The following is a 16,623-nucleotide window of genomic DNA, read 5'->3' on the forward strand; positions in this document are numbered from 1 at the left end:
ATATTGTATTTACATTTGTCAGGTGTTAAGAAACACTAAATGAATGCTAATGTTGCCCTGTTGGACGTTTGATTTGGTTACTGTTAGAAAACATTCGCCATGACAGCTACCTACAGGGATAATATGTGTTTGCAGGTAGGCATTGATAAACATATTTCTAGACATGGCTCCTCCTTCTAGAGAGAGGCATCAGAACATCATCTTGTTTGAGACAGAAAATCAGAAGAGACACTGTTTGTAAAGAGTTTTTTTTTTTGCCAAAGATGTCCTGTTAATATTATGTTTTAATATGTTGTTGCAAATTATTTTCCTTTGTGTGCAGAGCTCAATATCTTGGGCTATATTGCTGCGATATATAATCTTGAACTTTTTAAGCTGATTCCATTTGATTTTAATTATACTTATTACTCCCTGAGAACATGAAAGACTGTTTAAACTGTCTCTAGTGGTCAACAGTGCTCCCCTGTGCTTCCTGTTTGAATGACAATGGGTGTAATAACACCACTCAATGCTTAGTCTTTATTCACTGTGGGAGGCTGTGTACTATATGCAATTAACCTGATTTGACAGTTGCATAATGCAAGTAAGGTGCTAAATCGTGTGTGTGTTGATGTGAGGTGTGTGTGTGTGTGTGTGTGTGCGTGTGTAGTTGTGTGCGCGTGTGTGAACTGATTTGGCCATGATTTATTTATTTATTTTTTTTTCACCCTGGTTGTTCAAAGGCTTTATTAACTTGTGTGTGTGGACTGATTGACCTGTGAGAAGGGCATGTGAGAGGCTTAGTGCATTTGAAATTTGAATGATAGAGTTGGCACATTTTGCATTCATGAATGAATTAAGATCATTTTTCAGTTCAGAGTTTCCTGCTTTCTTGACTGTGCAGCCAATCACAATGTCAGAGGCTTTTGCCAACATCCACATTTGGACCAGCTTCAGACCATCAATGAACCACATTACCAAATATTTTTTTAGCATAAACTGTAATGCAGCTTGATCATTTTTGACAAGTGACTGTCCATGTTGTGTGCATGGATTGTTATAAGATAAAGAAAGGCCAGAGAGGGAAATAGTCAAGGTGCCAAAAATGATAAAAGCTTTTTTAGATGGCTGCAAAGCTTTCCTAAAAGCCCAAAAATGCTTGCTATAATTATTTAAAAGAAAAGGAAAGTGGTCCGTAGAGGAAAAATTCTTTTTTTTTTTCTTGGAGTGGTGGGTGCAGGCAGAGATATTCACCATTTTATAAAAACTTTTAGAGTTTTACACCTTTCCTCACTTGCACATATGAATGCACGGCAGCTCTTATTTGCATATGTTGGAATCTTTCATTTGTCATATTTATTTGGATATGAAAATTCTTGTTTTGATGTTGTTTGTGAGCTTTGAGCTCAGACACTTGAGGCCTCTCCTTAGTTCACAGACATTTTTCACTTCTACCACATGGAGAGAGCTGTGCTTACATTTGTCTACCGTCCTCCATCTAGGGGAGGTGTTGCTGTTGTCATTTAGTTTGACATATACTGTTTTCAAAAGCCCTGACATTCGGCCTCATGCAAGAAACAATAAACGAACAAATGTTCTCTTATTTTTTCTCATAGCCAGGATTCGTTCTTATTTTGTTCATACCCATTGATTTTTTGGGATTCACCAATGATTTCTTATTTTCGCTTTTCAAAGCACTTGTGACAAGATAAGAGAAAAGCTTCTCACACAGTCCACAAATTGTTGTTCAGCACAGGGAAAAATAAATTTTACATTTGAGGAATGTTTAAAAAATGCATGAATATTATTTAATCAAATTAAGATGGTTTCAGAGTATTTATAATGATTTGATTATTTAATATCAGGGCTAAAGGAATACTACTACACTTACTGCATTGATCCCAGTTACTGTAATTTCAGTTTCTGTGTGTCCCTCTGCTGACCAGAGCTGGAATGTATAACCTAGTACATTTACTCAAATACTTTACTAAAGTTCAAATTTAAGGTTTACTTTTTTCTTTTTTTACTTTTTTATGCCACTTTCTACTTTATACTCCACTACGGTTCAGTGGTAAATATTATTCTTATTAATCCACTATTATTAGAGAGCTGCTTTACAAAGTAAGATTTTTGTGCACAATCAAAAATATGAAAATAAACAAGTGCAGCTGAAAATAGTTAATTAATTAGAAAATTAATTGGCAGCTGTTCTTTAACAGTGCAAGTCATTTTTCATGCAAAAAACGTATCATGGCTCCAGCTTCTCATATTAAACGTATGTATGAGGACTTGTTGCTTTTCTTTTAATATTCAAATTATTTTGATTTATTACATTTATTTAAACCTTTGTGAATATGTACTTTTTCTTTTAATATTTCAACACATCTCTCTGAAATCATACTTACTCTGTTTTAAGTTTATGTAACAACAAGCCTGTTGAAGTTTATATTCTTCTAACAACCTTTTTGGTGTCGTCCATCCAGTCTTGGTCATGTGCCAGAGTCTTTGCACATGGCACTAAACCTTCCCTTATATAGTTTTTCGGGGGTGTTATCTGTGCTAATAGGTGTTTTATGATCACGAGGGATTCATCATTGAGCACACCTGGGTAAGAGCAAATTTATGTTTGATAAGAACGTTCGGTGCATCTGGAGTTGACTTCTCTTATATGTTGTCTTACCAGAAAATCAAGAGAAAATACAAGAGAAATGTAAGAGAATATTGCTGCATGAGGCCCATTGTGTGAGACACAGTGAAACAGAAAACACTGACACAGTCTCTCATGTAGCCCTCACCTGTAAGTGCTGCACAATTACTGGGGACATTGTGATGAATGTTTTTAATCATTGGAATCATTAAAGCCTGTAATTGAGCAGCAATTTGTATGATAGAATAGCACTTCTGTTGTTTCCTTTTTCCCATGACCAGTGCACTAGATTATGGTGAGGATGAGACTAATTTACGGCAACCTGTGGCAAAACAATAAGTTGTTATTTATAAAGATGGCTCATCGGCTGTGGAGAACTGTGTCAGATTCAAGGCTGATGACACTAAAGAAGTGGTTCCTGATACTGGCAGGCAGTGTTTTACAGCAGTGCATCAGAAAAATTAACTAAAAGCTGGTGGTTTTGCCCATTTAGTTGGATTTGTTTTGGGAACTGTGTGAAAGTTTACAACCAAAATCCAGTGCAAGCCAAGAACCCAGACTGAGGCAGCCTTAAAAGGAGGGTCTGTTTCCAAGAAGACTCTTGGAAGTTGGACTTTATTTGTGGTGTGAAAGCAAAACACCCTTTTAGCATAAATTCAAAAACCAGACTACTATTAAATCCATCTGCTGATTGTGAACTGCTCAGGAAGCGATCATGAAATAAGCAGTCAGAATAACAGGCGTGTAGCCTATATTTATACAAGACAAAGGTAACCATGGTTACATGTCAGCACGAGTGTTGGATTTATCCTGTGATATCATAAAGTGAAAAGGAGTTGTGATGTGCTTGTGTCACATTACATATGTAAATGAAAGGTAGCGATCCTGCAGTAACATTACACAACAGAACGCCACATATGTCCTTTTTCTAAATGCCTTTTGTCCAAGGCACTTGGATCATTTTTTTCTCATACACTTCAACATATTGACAGGAGGAGCTGTGGATCAAACTGACAACCTTATTTTATCTGACTTTCTAAAATCTTGGTGTGTCAGCCAGGGGCGGTGCCTTACAGCCTATGTCACACCCCACAATTAGCACATGTACACGTTTTTTAAACTGGGGTAAACCTAAACCTAACCTACCTAAAAATAGATGATAGATTCCTTTCCCATTGCAAGTAGCCCAGAGCTGTAAGCACGGCAGTGCAACAGATGAGTATGACTTTCTCTGTGTGTGTACATGTATGTATATACATGAGTACAGTAGAAAGCAGAACAGATAGAGGCAAGGTGGTTACTTTTTCATTTGCATGTCTTACTTATTCAGTCTCTCTTTCAAACTGGGTTCAGACTAATTTGGATCGACAGATTGTGTTTTGTGTTGGTGGACACTGCATTTTGCTGGTAAGGGGGCTAAAATGAACAAGTTTCCCAAGGTGTTGTGCTTCCATCACTGCCGATCAGAGCCAGAGGTGATAAATACCCATGACCACTGCAGAGTCATTTGACCCTGGTGTGAATGCCAAATGTAACCTTTCATATAACATACAAAAGCCAGATATTTGCAGGTGTTAGTGGTTTTTTTTTTTTTTTTGTGCAGGGGAACAAGTGGCCTCTGTAAGTTGCATACCAAATGCACAGCCTCGCCGGCTCACATTTGGTCGTCACGTCGCTTTTTTGGAGAAGCTAACTGACAATGCTAAACCCGCTAGCGTTATGCTACCTGGCTCTTGATACCTATAAGGTAAGAATTAGCAAGCCCCATAACCTAGTGCCTTTCCTTTTATGTTGCAATGGACTTGATTATGTTGAGTGTGTTTCCCTTGTTGAAATCCAATACCCCCCCATTCTGAGGGTGTTTGGTGAAGGTACTCGCCCCTGTCAGGACAACATCTTTTCGGCCAGCCCATGCTGGATTACAAGCAACAGAGCGACTGGCTGCTGCTTTTGTCTCCTCCCCTGCAGAGCTGGACAACCAGATTCAATGTGACCAGGCTTACGACAAAAGTGACAAGCCTTTTTTCTCCTGGGAAAAAAGAAGACTTTTGTTGTTGCCCCCTTATTTTTGAGAAATTTTAGGTGGATGGGAGCCACCACCATTTTTGTCACTGTGGGGTTTCTCAGTCTCCCCTGTCAGTTTCTCCTGACCATGAATCTTTATGAATAAGAACGTAGTTATGAGCTGCCTCAGCAGCCTTAAACACAGTTTTAATATTCAGGTCATTCATGGATTTCAGCAGGCCCTGCTTGAATTGTTCCAACACAGTCTGCCCGCACAGCTGTTCTAAGTCATATACTTCACATGCATTTAGCCATTTATCAAAATCTTTTTCCTGTTGGCGTGCAAAGTTTAAGTAGGTCTGTCCTGGTTGTACTCTCTGTCCTGAACCATTGTCTATATGCCTCCGGAACTAACTCATATACTGCCTAAGCACTGCCTGTTGAACCACATCATAGTCATCAATCTGACTCACGTCTAAAGCAACATACGATTCTTGAGCCTTCCCTTTTTAGAGGATCCCTGTATTAGGGTTACCCACTCCTTTTTACACCAGCCTCACTGCAAAGCAATCTTCTCAAACATCTCAAGAAATAACTAAACTTTCTTAGGATCAAATCGTGGCACCAAATAAAAACTTTTATTTACATCAAAGATTTCTCGCTGTTCTTGACATATGTGATCCAGAGCAAGCTTAGCTTTCTGAAGATCAAGTGTAATTTTTTCATGTTTCCTCCCTCTCTCTTTCTCTAATCACTCAGACTATCTCTCTCTCTCCCTCCCTCCCTCCCTCCTGTCACTCAGCCTCCCTCACTCTTTCTTCAGGTTTACAGTTATATATATATGCTGCATATGTGCGTTCTGGCTTCTTAGCATCCACAAGGGCCTCTAACTCTAAACTCTCCATCAGCACCCATAATTAACCGCACCTGCATTGCCTAAGTTTCAAGGAACTGCTCTGGCTCAAACTGTGCCACATCAACCAAAGCTTGAAACACAAAAAAGAGGGAAAATGCACAGTACAAACAGGCTAGAAAAAAACACAGTTATCAGAAGGCAACTGCAATTGAAATGGGCACGATACGAACTAATATTTAAACCAGGACGTTTATATTATTTCAACCATCTATAGGCCAATCAACAAACCCAAACACACAAATACAAAATCACTATTGTGCCCAGGAACACAGCTTGTCAAGTTCAAAATGTGTCGCTCTTAACTTAGAGAGTGTCACTGCAAAAGCACAAGCCACTAAGTGAGGCAGAACTCTGACAGACTGTGATCTTTTGCATAACATACAAAAGCCAGATGTTGGTGGGTGTTAGTGGGTTTTATGGCAGTTGAAAAGGGGCTATGGTGTGAGTATTGTGTGCCTAATGCACAGTCTCGTTGGGTCATCTCGTCACTTTTTGGATAAGCTAGCAAAACCACAATCGAAAAGGTTGATTCTTAACCTAATTTTTGCTTTAAACCCAAGATTGAACCTACAGGAAACCTAAGGCCTAACTGTAAATTAAAATAAAGAGGATTTCTTAAAAAAAGAGTTATCTTTGGTGTACAAAAATAAAGATAAGATCAGATTCTGATTTAGCTTGTTGTTTTTTTTTAACTAAATAGTGCTAAAATATCGTGACATTTAGACTGAATTATGTCCAACAACAATATCTACTCTGCAGCCTCATATTAATGTGGTATCTTGCATTAATAGAGGTGCAAAGTGGCTTACAAGGCAGACTATTAATTTCCATGTACATAAATTAGTTGCAAAACCAAATATACAAATAAAAGAAAAACATAAAGAGTAGTATTAGTAGTATTTTGTATGCCTTCATACTTGTAGCTTGTATTAATACGTCTAGTCTGCCTAAGTTTCCAAGTTTTAGAAATAATATTAATCACACAGTCCAACTCTCATTTTCTTCAAACCAAAAAAAAAATGTTATGCATTGTTACAAAGGAGCATACTGGTTGTCTTATAAAATCTGTATGCACCCTCAGAGCATGAGCTTGCCAAAGTTCACACCGCTGTGTCCTGTATAATCACAACCATCTCGATGAAAAAGCAGGTGACTCTATACCTCCTGAGCCACAGTTGGATATGTCTCTACCTGTTCATTGGTCAAGTTGCAGTTTATTGATACTACTAATAAAGTTCATAATTAGTTATTTCTTCTGTAAGCTCTTGGTGATATCGCAATAAACACATAAGTCTAGTTGGTTGGAAGCGGACAAGCAGCCCTGATCCAGTTTGGTCCACACCAGGGTTCCACCGACAGCTTTCACACTAGCCTAGTTTTTTTTTTTTATCACCGTGTGTGATGTTACAGTTTCACACACTGACTCAAGAGGTAGCCTGTCTTGCTTAGATAAGGAGGAGTAAATAATCTTCACATAATATGCTGTTTACAGTCTTCTGGTGTGAACTCAGTCTCTGTTTTTCTTGCAGTCTCCGTCAACAGCATGGGCCAGCATCTCGGAAAGAGGGACTCTCCCACAGGCAGCAAGGTAGGAGCTTTAATGTCATGTTCTGTGCATGTGGAATTATGATAATATCTCATGTATATGTGTGTTTTGTCAGCTTTGAAGTGAGAATGAAGCATGTGTTGGAGAGTTTTCTTCAACCTTATCGGTGTGGGCGCTGGCCTTTATCAGCAGGACTTTGGACTCTGATGTCGACAAGCCTTCAGGCTGCTGCACTCATACTGATTTATTACATTCAGCTTTCAGTCTGACTGTGAACCACCTCACAGAGCAAGAGTCTTGAATGTCCCTGAGCTTATATAACATGGCACAAAGGTTAAAAATACTAAATACTCACAGGTAGTGCATTCATCTCTAAGGTCTGTACACAGAATGTTTTTTTTTTTTAAACTTTAATAGAGATTTGATATATATTTCTGAGCCGCCTACGTGTCTGTGGTTACAACTTACTCTGTCACTTCCGACACTTGTATCCTAATACAGGTTTTGTGGTTATCACACTTCCACAGGCACAGTTAATATTCATCTGTCAAACGTGTTGAAAAGCGATGATTTATGGATAATGCTCCGTCTCTTTGCTTCATGTTGTGGAGAATAAAAAGGAATGAGGTGGAAACACTGAGTGGATGTCTATCCATATTTATTTATATCTATGCATTATTTTGACTTAAAGGCCGCTTTACTGGAGTAGGTGAGTTGGTGAAAAAAAACTACCTACTGTGTATTTCATATAATTTATTATGATATTCTGAGTATCAGTGCTGAACGATAAGTTAAGAACCATTGATGCACTTAAATTAGGGGATTTTTTTTCCACCCATTTTAATGTAAAAAAAATCCCTGAACTCACATTTTGGTAAGCTATTTTAAATTCTTCTGTGTAGATGAAATTGCTGGCAATGTTTCAAAAATCTTGCACACTGCATTTTAAACAATCACTTCTTTCCTGTAACTATCAGAGTCCCACTCTTAATTGAGCCATGTTGCCATGGCAATAGTCAAAGCATGATGGGTCTCCATGGCTTTTTTGTGTTGCGTTATAATAAACCTCCTTGAAAGCACAAGTCTCACCACTGCATCGCTCCATGAGAGAACCCATTTGAACTGGGGGCTGTAAATAGATAATTTTGTGCATCAAAGCTGACACTAAAACCTCTTCAGGTACACATGTCATATAACCTTTAGCTTAGTCTGGTGGTAATCTGCACTCTGCCATCTGACATTGATAATGGACTTAACATAGTATATCACCAAAGCATTATTCCCACAGCAACAACAATTTTTCACCCTGGAAGTCCATCTAGAAATGCAAATTTTTTCAGTTTTTCTATCTGAGCAGAGTTGATAATTGTAGGTTTTGTAGGTGTGAAATGTTTGATGTTTCAGTATGTTTGCATCTTGCATTGCTGTTTAGTCAGATTTAAGGCTTAAAACAATAAACTGGAATTAAAGTTTTAGATCGAGAAAGGTTTTGCTGGCTGATGGATGGTGTTTGTTGCTGTTGTAGGACTTTATTCCGTTAGCAGTCTGCAGGAGTGATTATTGCACTTCCGAGCATCAGGACGGATCAATGAGTTTGCACTCTAAGGTTAAGAATTCTAAAGCCTTTACATTTGTGATACAGTCTAAACAGGAAGTTTGATAAGGTAAGAGTTAAGCTTGCTGGTGTTGTGGCAAATCAAGTGCAGTTTTCTTGTTTTTATACCTCCGTGCTGGCAACAGCTGTGGCTGGAGACATTACATTTTCAGGTTGTCTGTTGTACATCCCATTCTCATAAACTCGATATCTCAAGAATGCCTTGAGTTTCTTCAAATTTAGCACATACGTCCACTTGGATTCAAATATCAAAAGATTAGATTTTGGTGATCAAATGTCAAGATCACTGTAAAAAACATGATAACATTTCCCAGAAGGTCAAAGGTCAACTTACTTCACTGTAACATCATAATGTTCCATAAAAACACTTTTCTGGCCATTACTCAAAATCATATGTCAGGACCAGAAGATGAGACATTTGGTGCAGCTTGACTGGCGCATGTAGGCATATGGCAGCAAGCCGTTATTTTTAGTTCTTTGTAACAAACAAAATTGTTTAGCACCTCACAATAGGAATTTTTAATTGGCTGGGAAGCAAGATGCTCTGCTGTGCCCCAGAGCTGGCACTTGACAGCAAATGTCCGCCACTAATGGATCAGTAATTAAAATATGGTTTGAGAGACCTTTTTTATCCATCTCTCTGCTTTGTGTGAGCACAGAAATTACAAGCCAGACTGTTCCTGTACAGCAAAGTGTGGAGGAGGATCCGGCTTAGACAAGGACAAAAAATGTAATTTAATGTCATCATGTAATTAACCCCAGCTTTGCTTAAAATCTTTTCAAAATGATAGCAGATATAATGAGTTTGGGCCATTATGGCAGAGGCTTCAATCAGATTAGACGAGCTTGCTAGCTTGTTGTGAGCAACTTCACACTGTGAGCAATAAGGTGTCAGAAAAGCAGCATCTGGGGCTGCGGGAAGCAGCGTAAAACCTGCAGTCTCTGCCTGCCTGGTTTTGCTTGCGGCCAACTACCTGAAATGCGTGGAGTGATCTTGTCAGCCTACTGGGGAAGAGGGGAGCCAGAACCAGCGGGGAGGCTGATGGCTCAGCCCACAGATGATTTGTTTCCTTTGCCTGGAAAGCACACTCTGGAGAGAAAAGAGCAGGAGCAGAAGTGTGAAGCTGCCAGAAACTGTGTTAGGGCAGCGTGTCGCATTAAAGCTTCATTGTTTACTTAGCTTTATAATTATGATGTATACCTCTCTATCTCTAACATTTGTTTTGCCTCTTTCTTTTGGCTTGATTATCATGACATTAAAGTCAATTTAAAGGTCTGGCAAAACAGCCGGTTGTCATAGTGACAGTTAAGCAGGAACAGAGCGTGACAGAGTAAAGCAGGTTGTGTTTAGATGCTGTTGTCTGAGTCGTGATCCCTCTCTCAGTCCGTCATCTTTTCCGGAAATGTACCCGTACCTCTTTTGTCACACCTTAATAGCAGCTCTGACAAAAACGTCTCTCTTTTCTAAAATGGTCATATTATTGATATTTTAGAGCCTTAAATTGCATCTGGAATTACTGGATAATAACACCGGTCTTTAACCTCAAAGCTGTGTAGAAAGAGAGGCACGTTGTTTGTTAAAATGCTACCAAATGCAAATACATCTGCGCTGATTGATGCAGATGTCTGCTGACGCATTGGATGGTGTGCTGTCAACACTGAGTTACGGAGGCATGGGGGGTATTATGCTGAAATCTAGCCAGATTTAGTCATCAGTGCATGCAAAGCCTTAAAATTCTTCCAAAATAAAAAGTCACTCTGTCATTTTCAAAAAAAAGAAAAAAATGCAACCATTAATACAACAACCACTTTGTGAAACATGCTCTACTGTGGTTTTCTTGCAGATTTGCCAACCAGAGACTTTGTGACATATCATGCTGAGATATTTCCTGCCCAGCTACAGTGGGAGGAATCAATTTTTCCGCTCTCTCAGACATCGGCAGTAAACATCAGGATGTGGTGTCAAGGCTTCCGAGTTGTAGCATGCTTTTCTCTTTCTAGCCTCACCATTTTCTAGTGATGCTGAGCATTCATGGCAGCAAAGACAGAGAGAGCAATTTCTCAAATAACAATAACTTCAATACCAGAATGCAGTGCAGCCAGTGCACTTAACTCAACTTGGAAAAGCAACATGGAAAAGTGCCTGTCTCTGAGCCCCTGCTACATGATTGCTCTTGCTGTGCTCTCTCCATTCAACTATTTCCTGAAGTTCACATTCTCAGGTGTTGTTGTAAGTCATTTGTGCAAATAAAAGAAACCTTTAACAAAAAAATGAAATAGCAATTAATTCTGCAAAATACAGGAAATAAGTAGGATGATGAAATGAGATGTATTAAATAAAGGTGAGTGCACGAAAAAAATAAATCTAAAAAAAAAAATCTTATTTCACGCTTCACGCTCTCTTTTTCATGACACTTCTTCTGCAGGAGTGCGAGCTCTGCGCACACACAGTAACAAGCCTAACTGTTAGCATCCTATAGCTAATGTTACCTAGCAGGTCAAGCTGTTTTGGGTGTTGGCATACATTTGTTGGGACTGTTGAACAGCTCAATGGTCGCATGTTAGCTGCTGCCTTAACATTTATTTTATTTATATATTTCATATTATAAGTTTACACTCAACATGATTGGTCGATGGGTTCATTGGTAGAGCTCACACAAGTTTGGCTTGTTAGGAAAAAAAGTTATGTTGGTTTTTTTTGGCAGTGTAATATACATGTTTTGTGTAAAGGTACTCATAATAACAGTAACAGTACAATAAAGTATTAATTATCAAAATTATTAAGGTGTAAATTAATCGCATTGAAAAAAATACCCCCAGGCCTTATGTTAGACAAACGCTGACAAACATGCTGTTTTATCCAATCTGAGCCTTAACAAAGAAACTCGACCTTAGAAAGTCTTTAAATGCCAAATGTCAGTGCTTTGTGATCATCTAATTCGCTCACAGCAGGGAGTGAAGGTATGTAGGTGTTTTTAATCCAGGGAGCACTCAGCCTCTCAGGTCTTGATCCTCTTTCCATTTTGCTTGAAAACAAAATGTTCTACTACTGCAGTTGATGCCTCTATGCCTGGATCACCTTTAAATGGAACCACTGGATTATCAGAACACCTGTGGCTACACACTACAATTTAACCAAACATATGAAATACTGAGCGGGACTTCACAGATATAGTTGCAGCAGATCATTTTTAAAGTAACATGTGGCTCAAGTTGTAATAAGACTAATAAATCCTGCTAAAAACAGTCTTGAGATTTGAGATGCTGAGTTGGTCCTTGCTGGTTCACCAGTTTAGAGCCAAGCACACTGGAGAGATTATTTTACAATGTGACCTCACAATAAGATGTTTTCAGTGCCTGATTGTGGTACTGAAACTACTGAATTGAAGACTGAAGTCTCCAGATGAGGGAGCTTGAGGCTCAGCTAGCAGTCCTCCAGGCTTCAGCTCCACCATTGTACCCAATTAAAGCGCTCTATGTGTTGTGACCAGCCCAGCAGGCCTTCCCTGTCTCTTCTGCTCTGTGTGTTAGATCTGTCCTCAACGGAATCATAATCACATTTTTCCCACCTCAAGTCTGGTCTGATGTGTACTCACGGTTTGATCTGTGTGAATCGCAGACATAGAACTGGTATACCCTTGTTTGGTGAAGGAGCTGTATTCATTTAGGTTAACATGACAGATAAGCTTTAGCTCACTGATCAGTCTTTCATTGCAGTTATGTATTTTTAGCTTACTTGAGTCATTGGACAAAAATGTGTTGTGCTAATGGTAAGTCTTTATAATAAGATATATAATATATATATCTTTATAAAAATCTGCTTATTCTCCAATGACAAAATATTCCATTATATTTTTTTGTCTTTATTTGAATTATCACATTTTACAGGATATTTGCTTCACAGTCCCAATATTGTTTTTCATTGATCTTCTCTCCTCTGAATATCATTTTTTGGTTGTCTGTCAGTGACCTTGCACTTGCTTGTTATCTTAAAAAAGGGCTTTTATTATAGCACTGCTTTATTTTTTAATGTTATCTTCATGCCCTATGACAGTCTGGCCTTCATTGGGTAAATTGAATTGCTTCCTTACAGCTCTATAAAGCAGATAGATGATACAGATACCTTGTTGTTCTCGTGACATTTGATTAACATAATTACAGTGTAAAACCCGGCTTTTGAAAGGTAGAGCTACAGAGAATCCTTTGTGTCTGGCACTTTTTATGTCTAAGTAAAAAGCTGAGATGATCCCATCCATCTCTAAGGTGAGGACAGAATGAAACACTAAAGGGCACAGCTACCACCTAACCTCAGATGTGAGGAAAACTCCTGTGAAAGCCTCTCATCAGCCAAGCTTTGAGTGGACTCTTATTCCCCTCTCAAACACAGGGCATACTTATGCACATTGAACCCCATCCAGTGCACTAGTGTTGAATGGAGATCAGAGGGCTGTGTGGAGCTCAGGTAGCAACCACCATGGCCCTGTCTAAACATGGACAGATATTTTTGAAAACTGATAGTTGTCCTCCCCTTTATTTAAAAAAAAACCAAAAACATTTCATCCACAGGTCCTACATTTTACAAAATATCTTTGCCCACACAAAACGTTCCCAGTGTGTGCTGTCTGCCTCATCACAAAGGTAGTAAAATGTACAGGCTAACCTTACTTTTTTCAAAACACCTACTGGATATCTCATCACTGTTGATTCTAGTTCAGTTTAAGGATGACTGATGCTCTGGACATGCTAAAGACTTCGGTCCTTTCCTCATTAATAACTAATTCATCCTTGAAAGTGTCCCACCATCTCATCATCACACTTGCAGTGATTGGCTGCAAGCAAAGCCATACAAATCCTTTTTTTTGTCTAGATCTGGGTACCAAAAGGATTAGATACAGGTTTAGTTTGGCTGGAGAAGTTATTTTGGTAGATACCATAAAGTTGATGAGTATCCAGCTTACGACATGACCCTATCTTGGGTAATGCCATCCGGTTGTTAGAGTATTAACCTCCCAAAATTTAAGAGTAGGACATGGCTCCAGACATTTGCCTAAACCCTGATAGCATCCATGACACCATAACAGTCACACACAGTGGGGAAATAACATGGATATGCGTGTGAATCTGACTTTTGTACATTGCTTGTTAAATTATAACTAATGTTACCAAGTTAGTTAATAATGTGCTCCTTGGCTGTGGATATGATGCTTGGTTACTATTGTAGGTGGTGATTGCAGCTTGCGTGAGAGCAGGCAAACACAATGTTTAATTTTTTTGTTTATATATTTGCTTTTGGGTGCTGTATTTGGAAAGCTTACAGCGACCTCTAAACTCCTTATATGCAGAGTATCACCCTCATAGCAGCCCAATGCACACCACTTCATCACATGGAGAAGACCTGGGGCCGTATTCACAAAGAATCCTAGTATTTCGAGTTGCTCCTAGTGAAGAAAATCTAAGAAAATTCTTAGAATTATAACATTTTCTTAGAATTTTCCCCTTAAATTTAAAACTAGGTCCCTGTAAAGATAGAAGTTGTTCACAAAGTATCTCAGCCCTGAAGAGAGCTCCAAAAGTGGAAAAAACGTTAAGACTAGGGAGGACGACTTGCTGATATAGGAGGCTTAAGAATTTCTTTAAGAGACAAAAATGACAGAAAGAAAAAGAAGTAGGATAAATATTCTCCAAACACTGAAAAAACGGTGAATTAATGAAATGCTATTGATTCCATTGTACAGGGATAGTGTGTGGTCGATCTCATTTGAGATGCACTCTCATCTCCCACAATAACGATGGGACGCCAGAAATAAAGCGGTGACGCAGTTCATTTATTTCCATTGGGCGTCCACTTCTTGCAGGCTCAAAAAAGAGTGAGTCTGTGAAAACCTAGCACATCTGGTAAAAGAATGTGTTTAGCTACAGGGGTCAACCACACCTCCTCACTGCAAGTTTCTGTCCCTTCTTAGCTCAGAGTGTCTCTGAGACCTTTCCTAAATCACTCTTAAACTACAACGCCTTGCTAGAAATCTTTAGGCTTAATTATGAGCTCTTTGAGAGTTTTCTCTGAATGTTTGTGAATACGGCCCCTGATATTTAGAGGCCTACAACTTTTTTACAGTTGCTTAGTTAAGGGGCAGCTGTGGCTCAGAGCGGTCATTTATCATTTGGAAGGTTGGTGATTTGAACCCTTGCCCTTGCAGTCTATATGTTAAAGTAGCTTTGGGCAAGATACTGAAACCCAAATTGCTCCCAATGATTGTGCCATATGTGTGTGAGTGTGTGTATTTATCTGATGAGCAGGTGGCACCTTGTACGGGTAGAAGAGTAGTAGTAGAAGAATGAAATCTTAAGATACTCAGGTACTGCCTTTAACATTTTTCTGAGTGTGGGCGTTTATGGAGAGGTGTGAGAGCTCATCACCTGCTTATTGTCATCTTGGTGAAACCTGAAAATAGTGCAATTAGCAAGCTAAAGGTCACAAAGTGCGGGCAGAGAACAGTAGGAAAACATAATTAATTGGCAGGTGTTAGTCAACTTTTGCCCTTTTCCTGAACCCATTTATATGTCCTGTAGACAGGTGATGCACTGACTTCATTAGCAACCTGTATGGAAGTTCTGCTTAACAAGACCTATATTTAATAAGCCAGCAGTGGTGACTAGGTATGAAGTCATGCTGGCAGCTGCTGCCCATGGACATCCTCATACTACTACTGTGGTCCAGAAATACCCATATATTTATTTTTCTTACTTTTCTTCCAGCACCCCGTGTGTTAATAAAGAGGGGCCAGATACAGTGGAGGTGAATACTATAATTTTTCTAGATACAAGCTAATGAGGTTTTCTTAAAGGTATATATATGTATTCACATTGTTATCCCCACATTGTTACTTTCATGCTGGCATAGTTTGCAGAATACAGTGTTACCGGGGAACTGGTATTTTTCTGAAGCACTGAGGTTATTTTCTTATCTGTGTGGTATCTCAGTGACTTGCCGTGTTCCCTCGAGACTTGTATAGCTGCAGCTTGTATAGCTTATAATAACACTGCAACCGGTTCTGTTCGGCTGCATTCTTACCTGATGCAGTCCAGTGGCGTTTCATTGTACATGAAAGATGCCTTTTGGCATTGCATTCTTACACCAAAAGCACAGACAAGTGGCCCTATTTCACGAGTTTGGAGTGAGAACAGGCTGGATTTACCTTATAAGTAATGAGATATAACCCTTCCTTATCCTAACCTTAACTGCCTCTGTTTTAACTGAACAGCCGCAGCAATACCTACTGGTGTTCCCCTGGGAGGAGAGGCACTGTGTGACAATACCAGTTCAAGGGCACCCTGCAGACTTTGTGCAGAGAATGGGTGTAAGTCTAGCATGATTTGTCACCTACCTGCTCAGAGCAGTTAGACAGCTCAGGACACTTGTTCCATTGTATTTTGGTGGCCTTTGCTGAAGATTCTGGTGACTCTCTCTGCAGCCATCTGAAGGCAGTGGGTGTCTGTTCCCTCTGCAGTCTCTGACTGAAGTGATGTTGCACATTGTCAAGCCACATTTATGCACAGCAGATCTGCTGGTTGCACTTTATGCTTATGGGGACCTCAAAAGTATATTAATTAATTAATTATTTTACAGTTTTTACTGGGGCGACGCGGTGGCTTTGTGGTTAGCACTGTTGCCTCACAGCAAGANTGGTTGCACTTTATGCTTATGGGGACCTCAAAAGTATATTAATTAATTAATTATTTTACAGTTTTTACTGGGGCGACGCGGTGGCTTTGTGGTTAGCACTGTTGCCTCACAGCAAGAGGGTCCCTGGTTCGAATCCCGGTTGGAACGGGGTTTGGCCCGGGCGGGGGCCCTTCTGTGCAGAGTTTGCATGTTCTCCCCGTGTCTGCGTGGGTTCTCTCCGGGGTCTCCGGCT

General features: G+C 39.4%; 1 protein-coding gene across 1 annotated transcript in view; it reads left to right on the top strand.

Moving 5' to 3' along the window:
• The window catches only part of LOC121945207 (myelin basic protein-like), a 57,905-nt gene that overhangs the window by 12,016 nt on the left and 29,266 nt on the right, over nucleotides 1-16,623 (top strand). Inside the window, exon 2 of the mRNA XM_042489268.1 lies at nucleotides 7,076-7,134. Within this exon, the coding sequence (XP_042345202.1) occupies nucleotides 7,076-7,134 (59 nt within the window). The remainder of the gene's footprint in view (nucleotides 1-7,075; nucleotides 7,135-16,623) is intronic.

The sequence above is a fragment of the Plectropomus leopardus genome, chromosome 7, assembly GCF_008729295.1.
Source record: "Plectropomus leopardus isolate mb chromosome 7, YSFRI_Pleo_2.0, whole genome shotgun sequence".
Taxonomy (NCBI): domain Eukaryota; kingdom Metazoa; phylum Chordata; class Actinopteri; order Perciformes; family Serranidae; genus Plectropomus; species Plectropomus leopardus.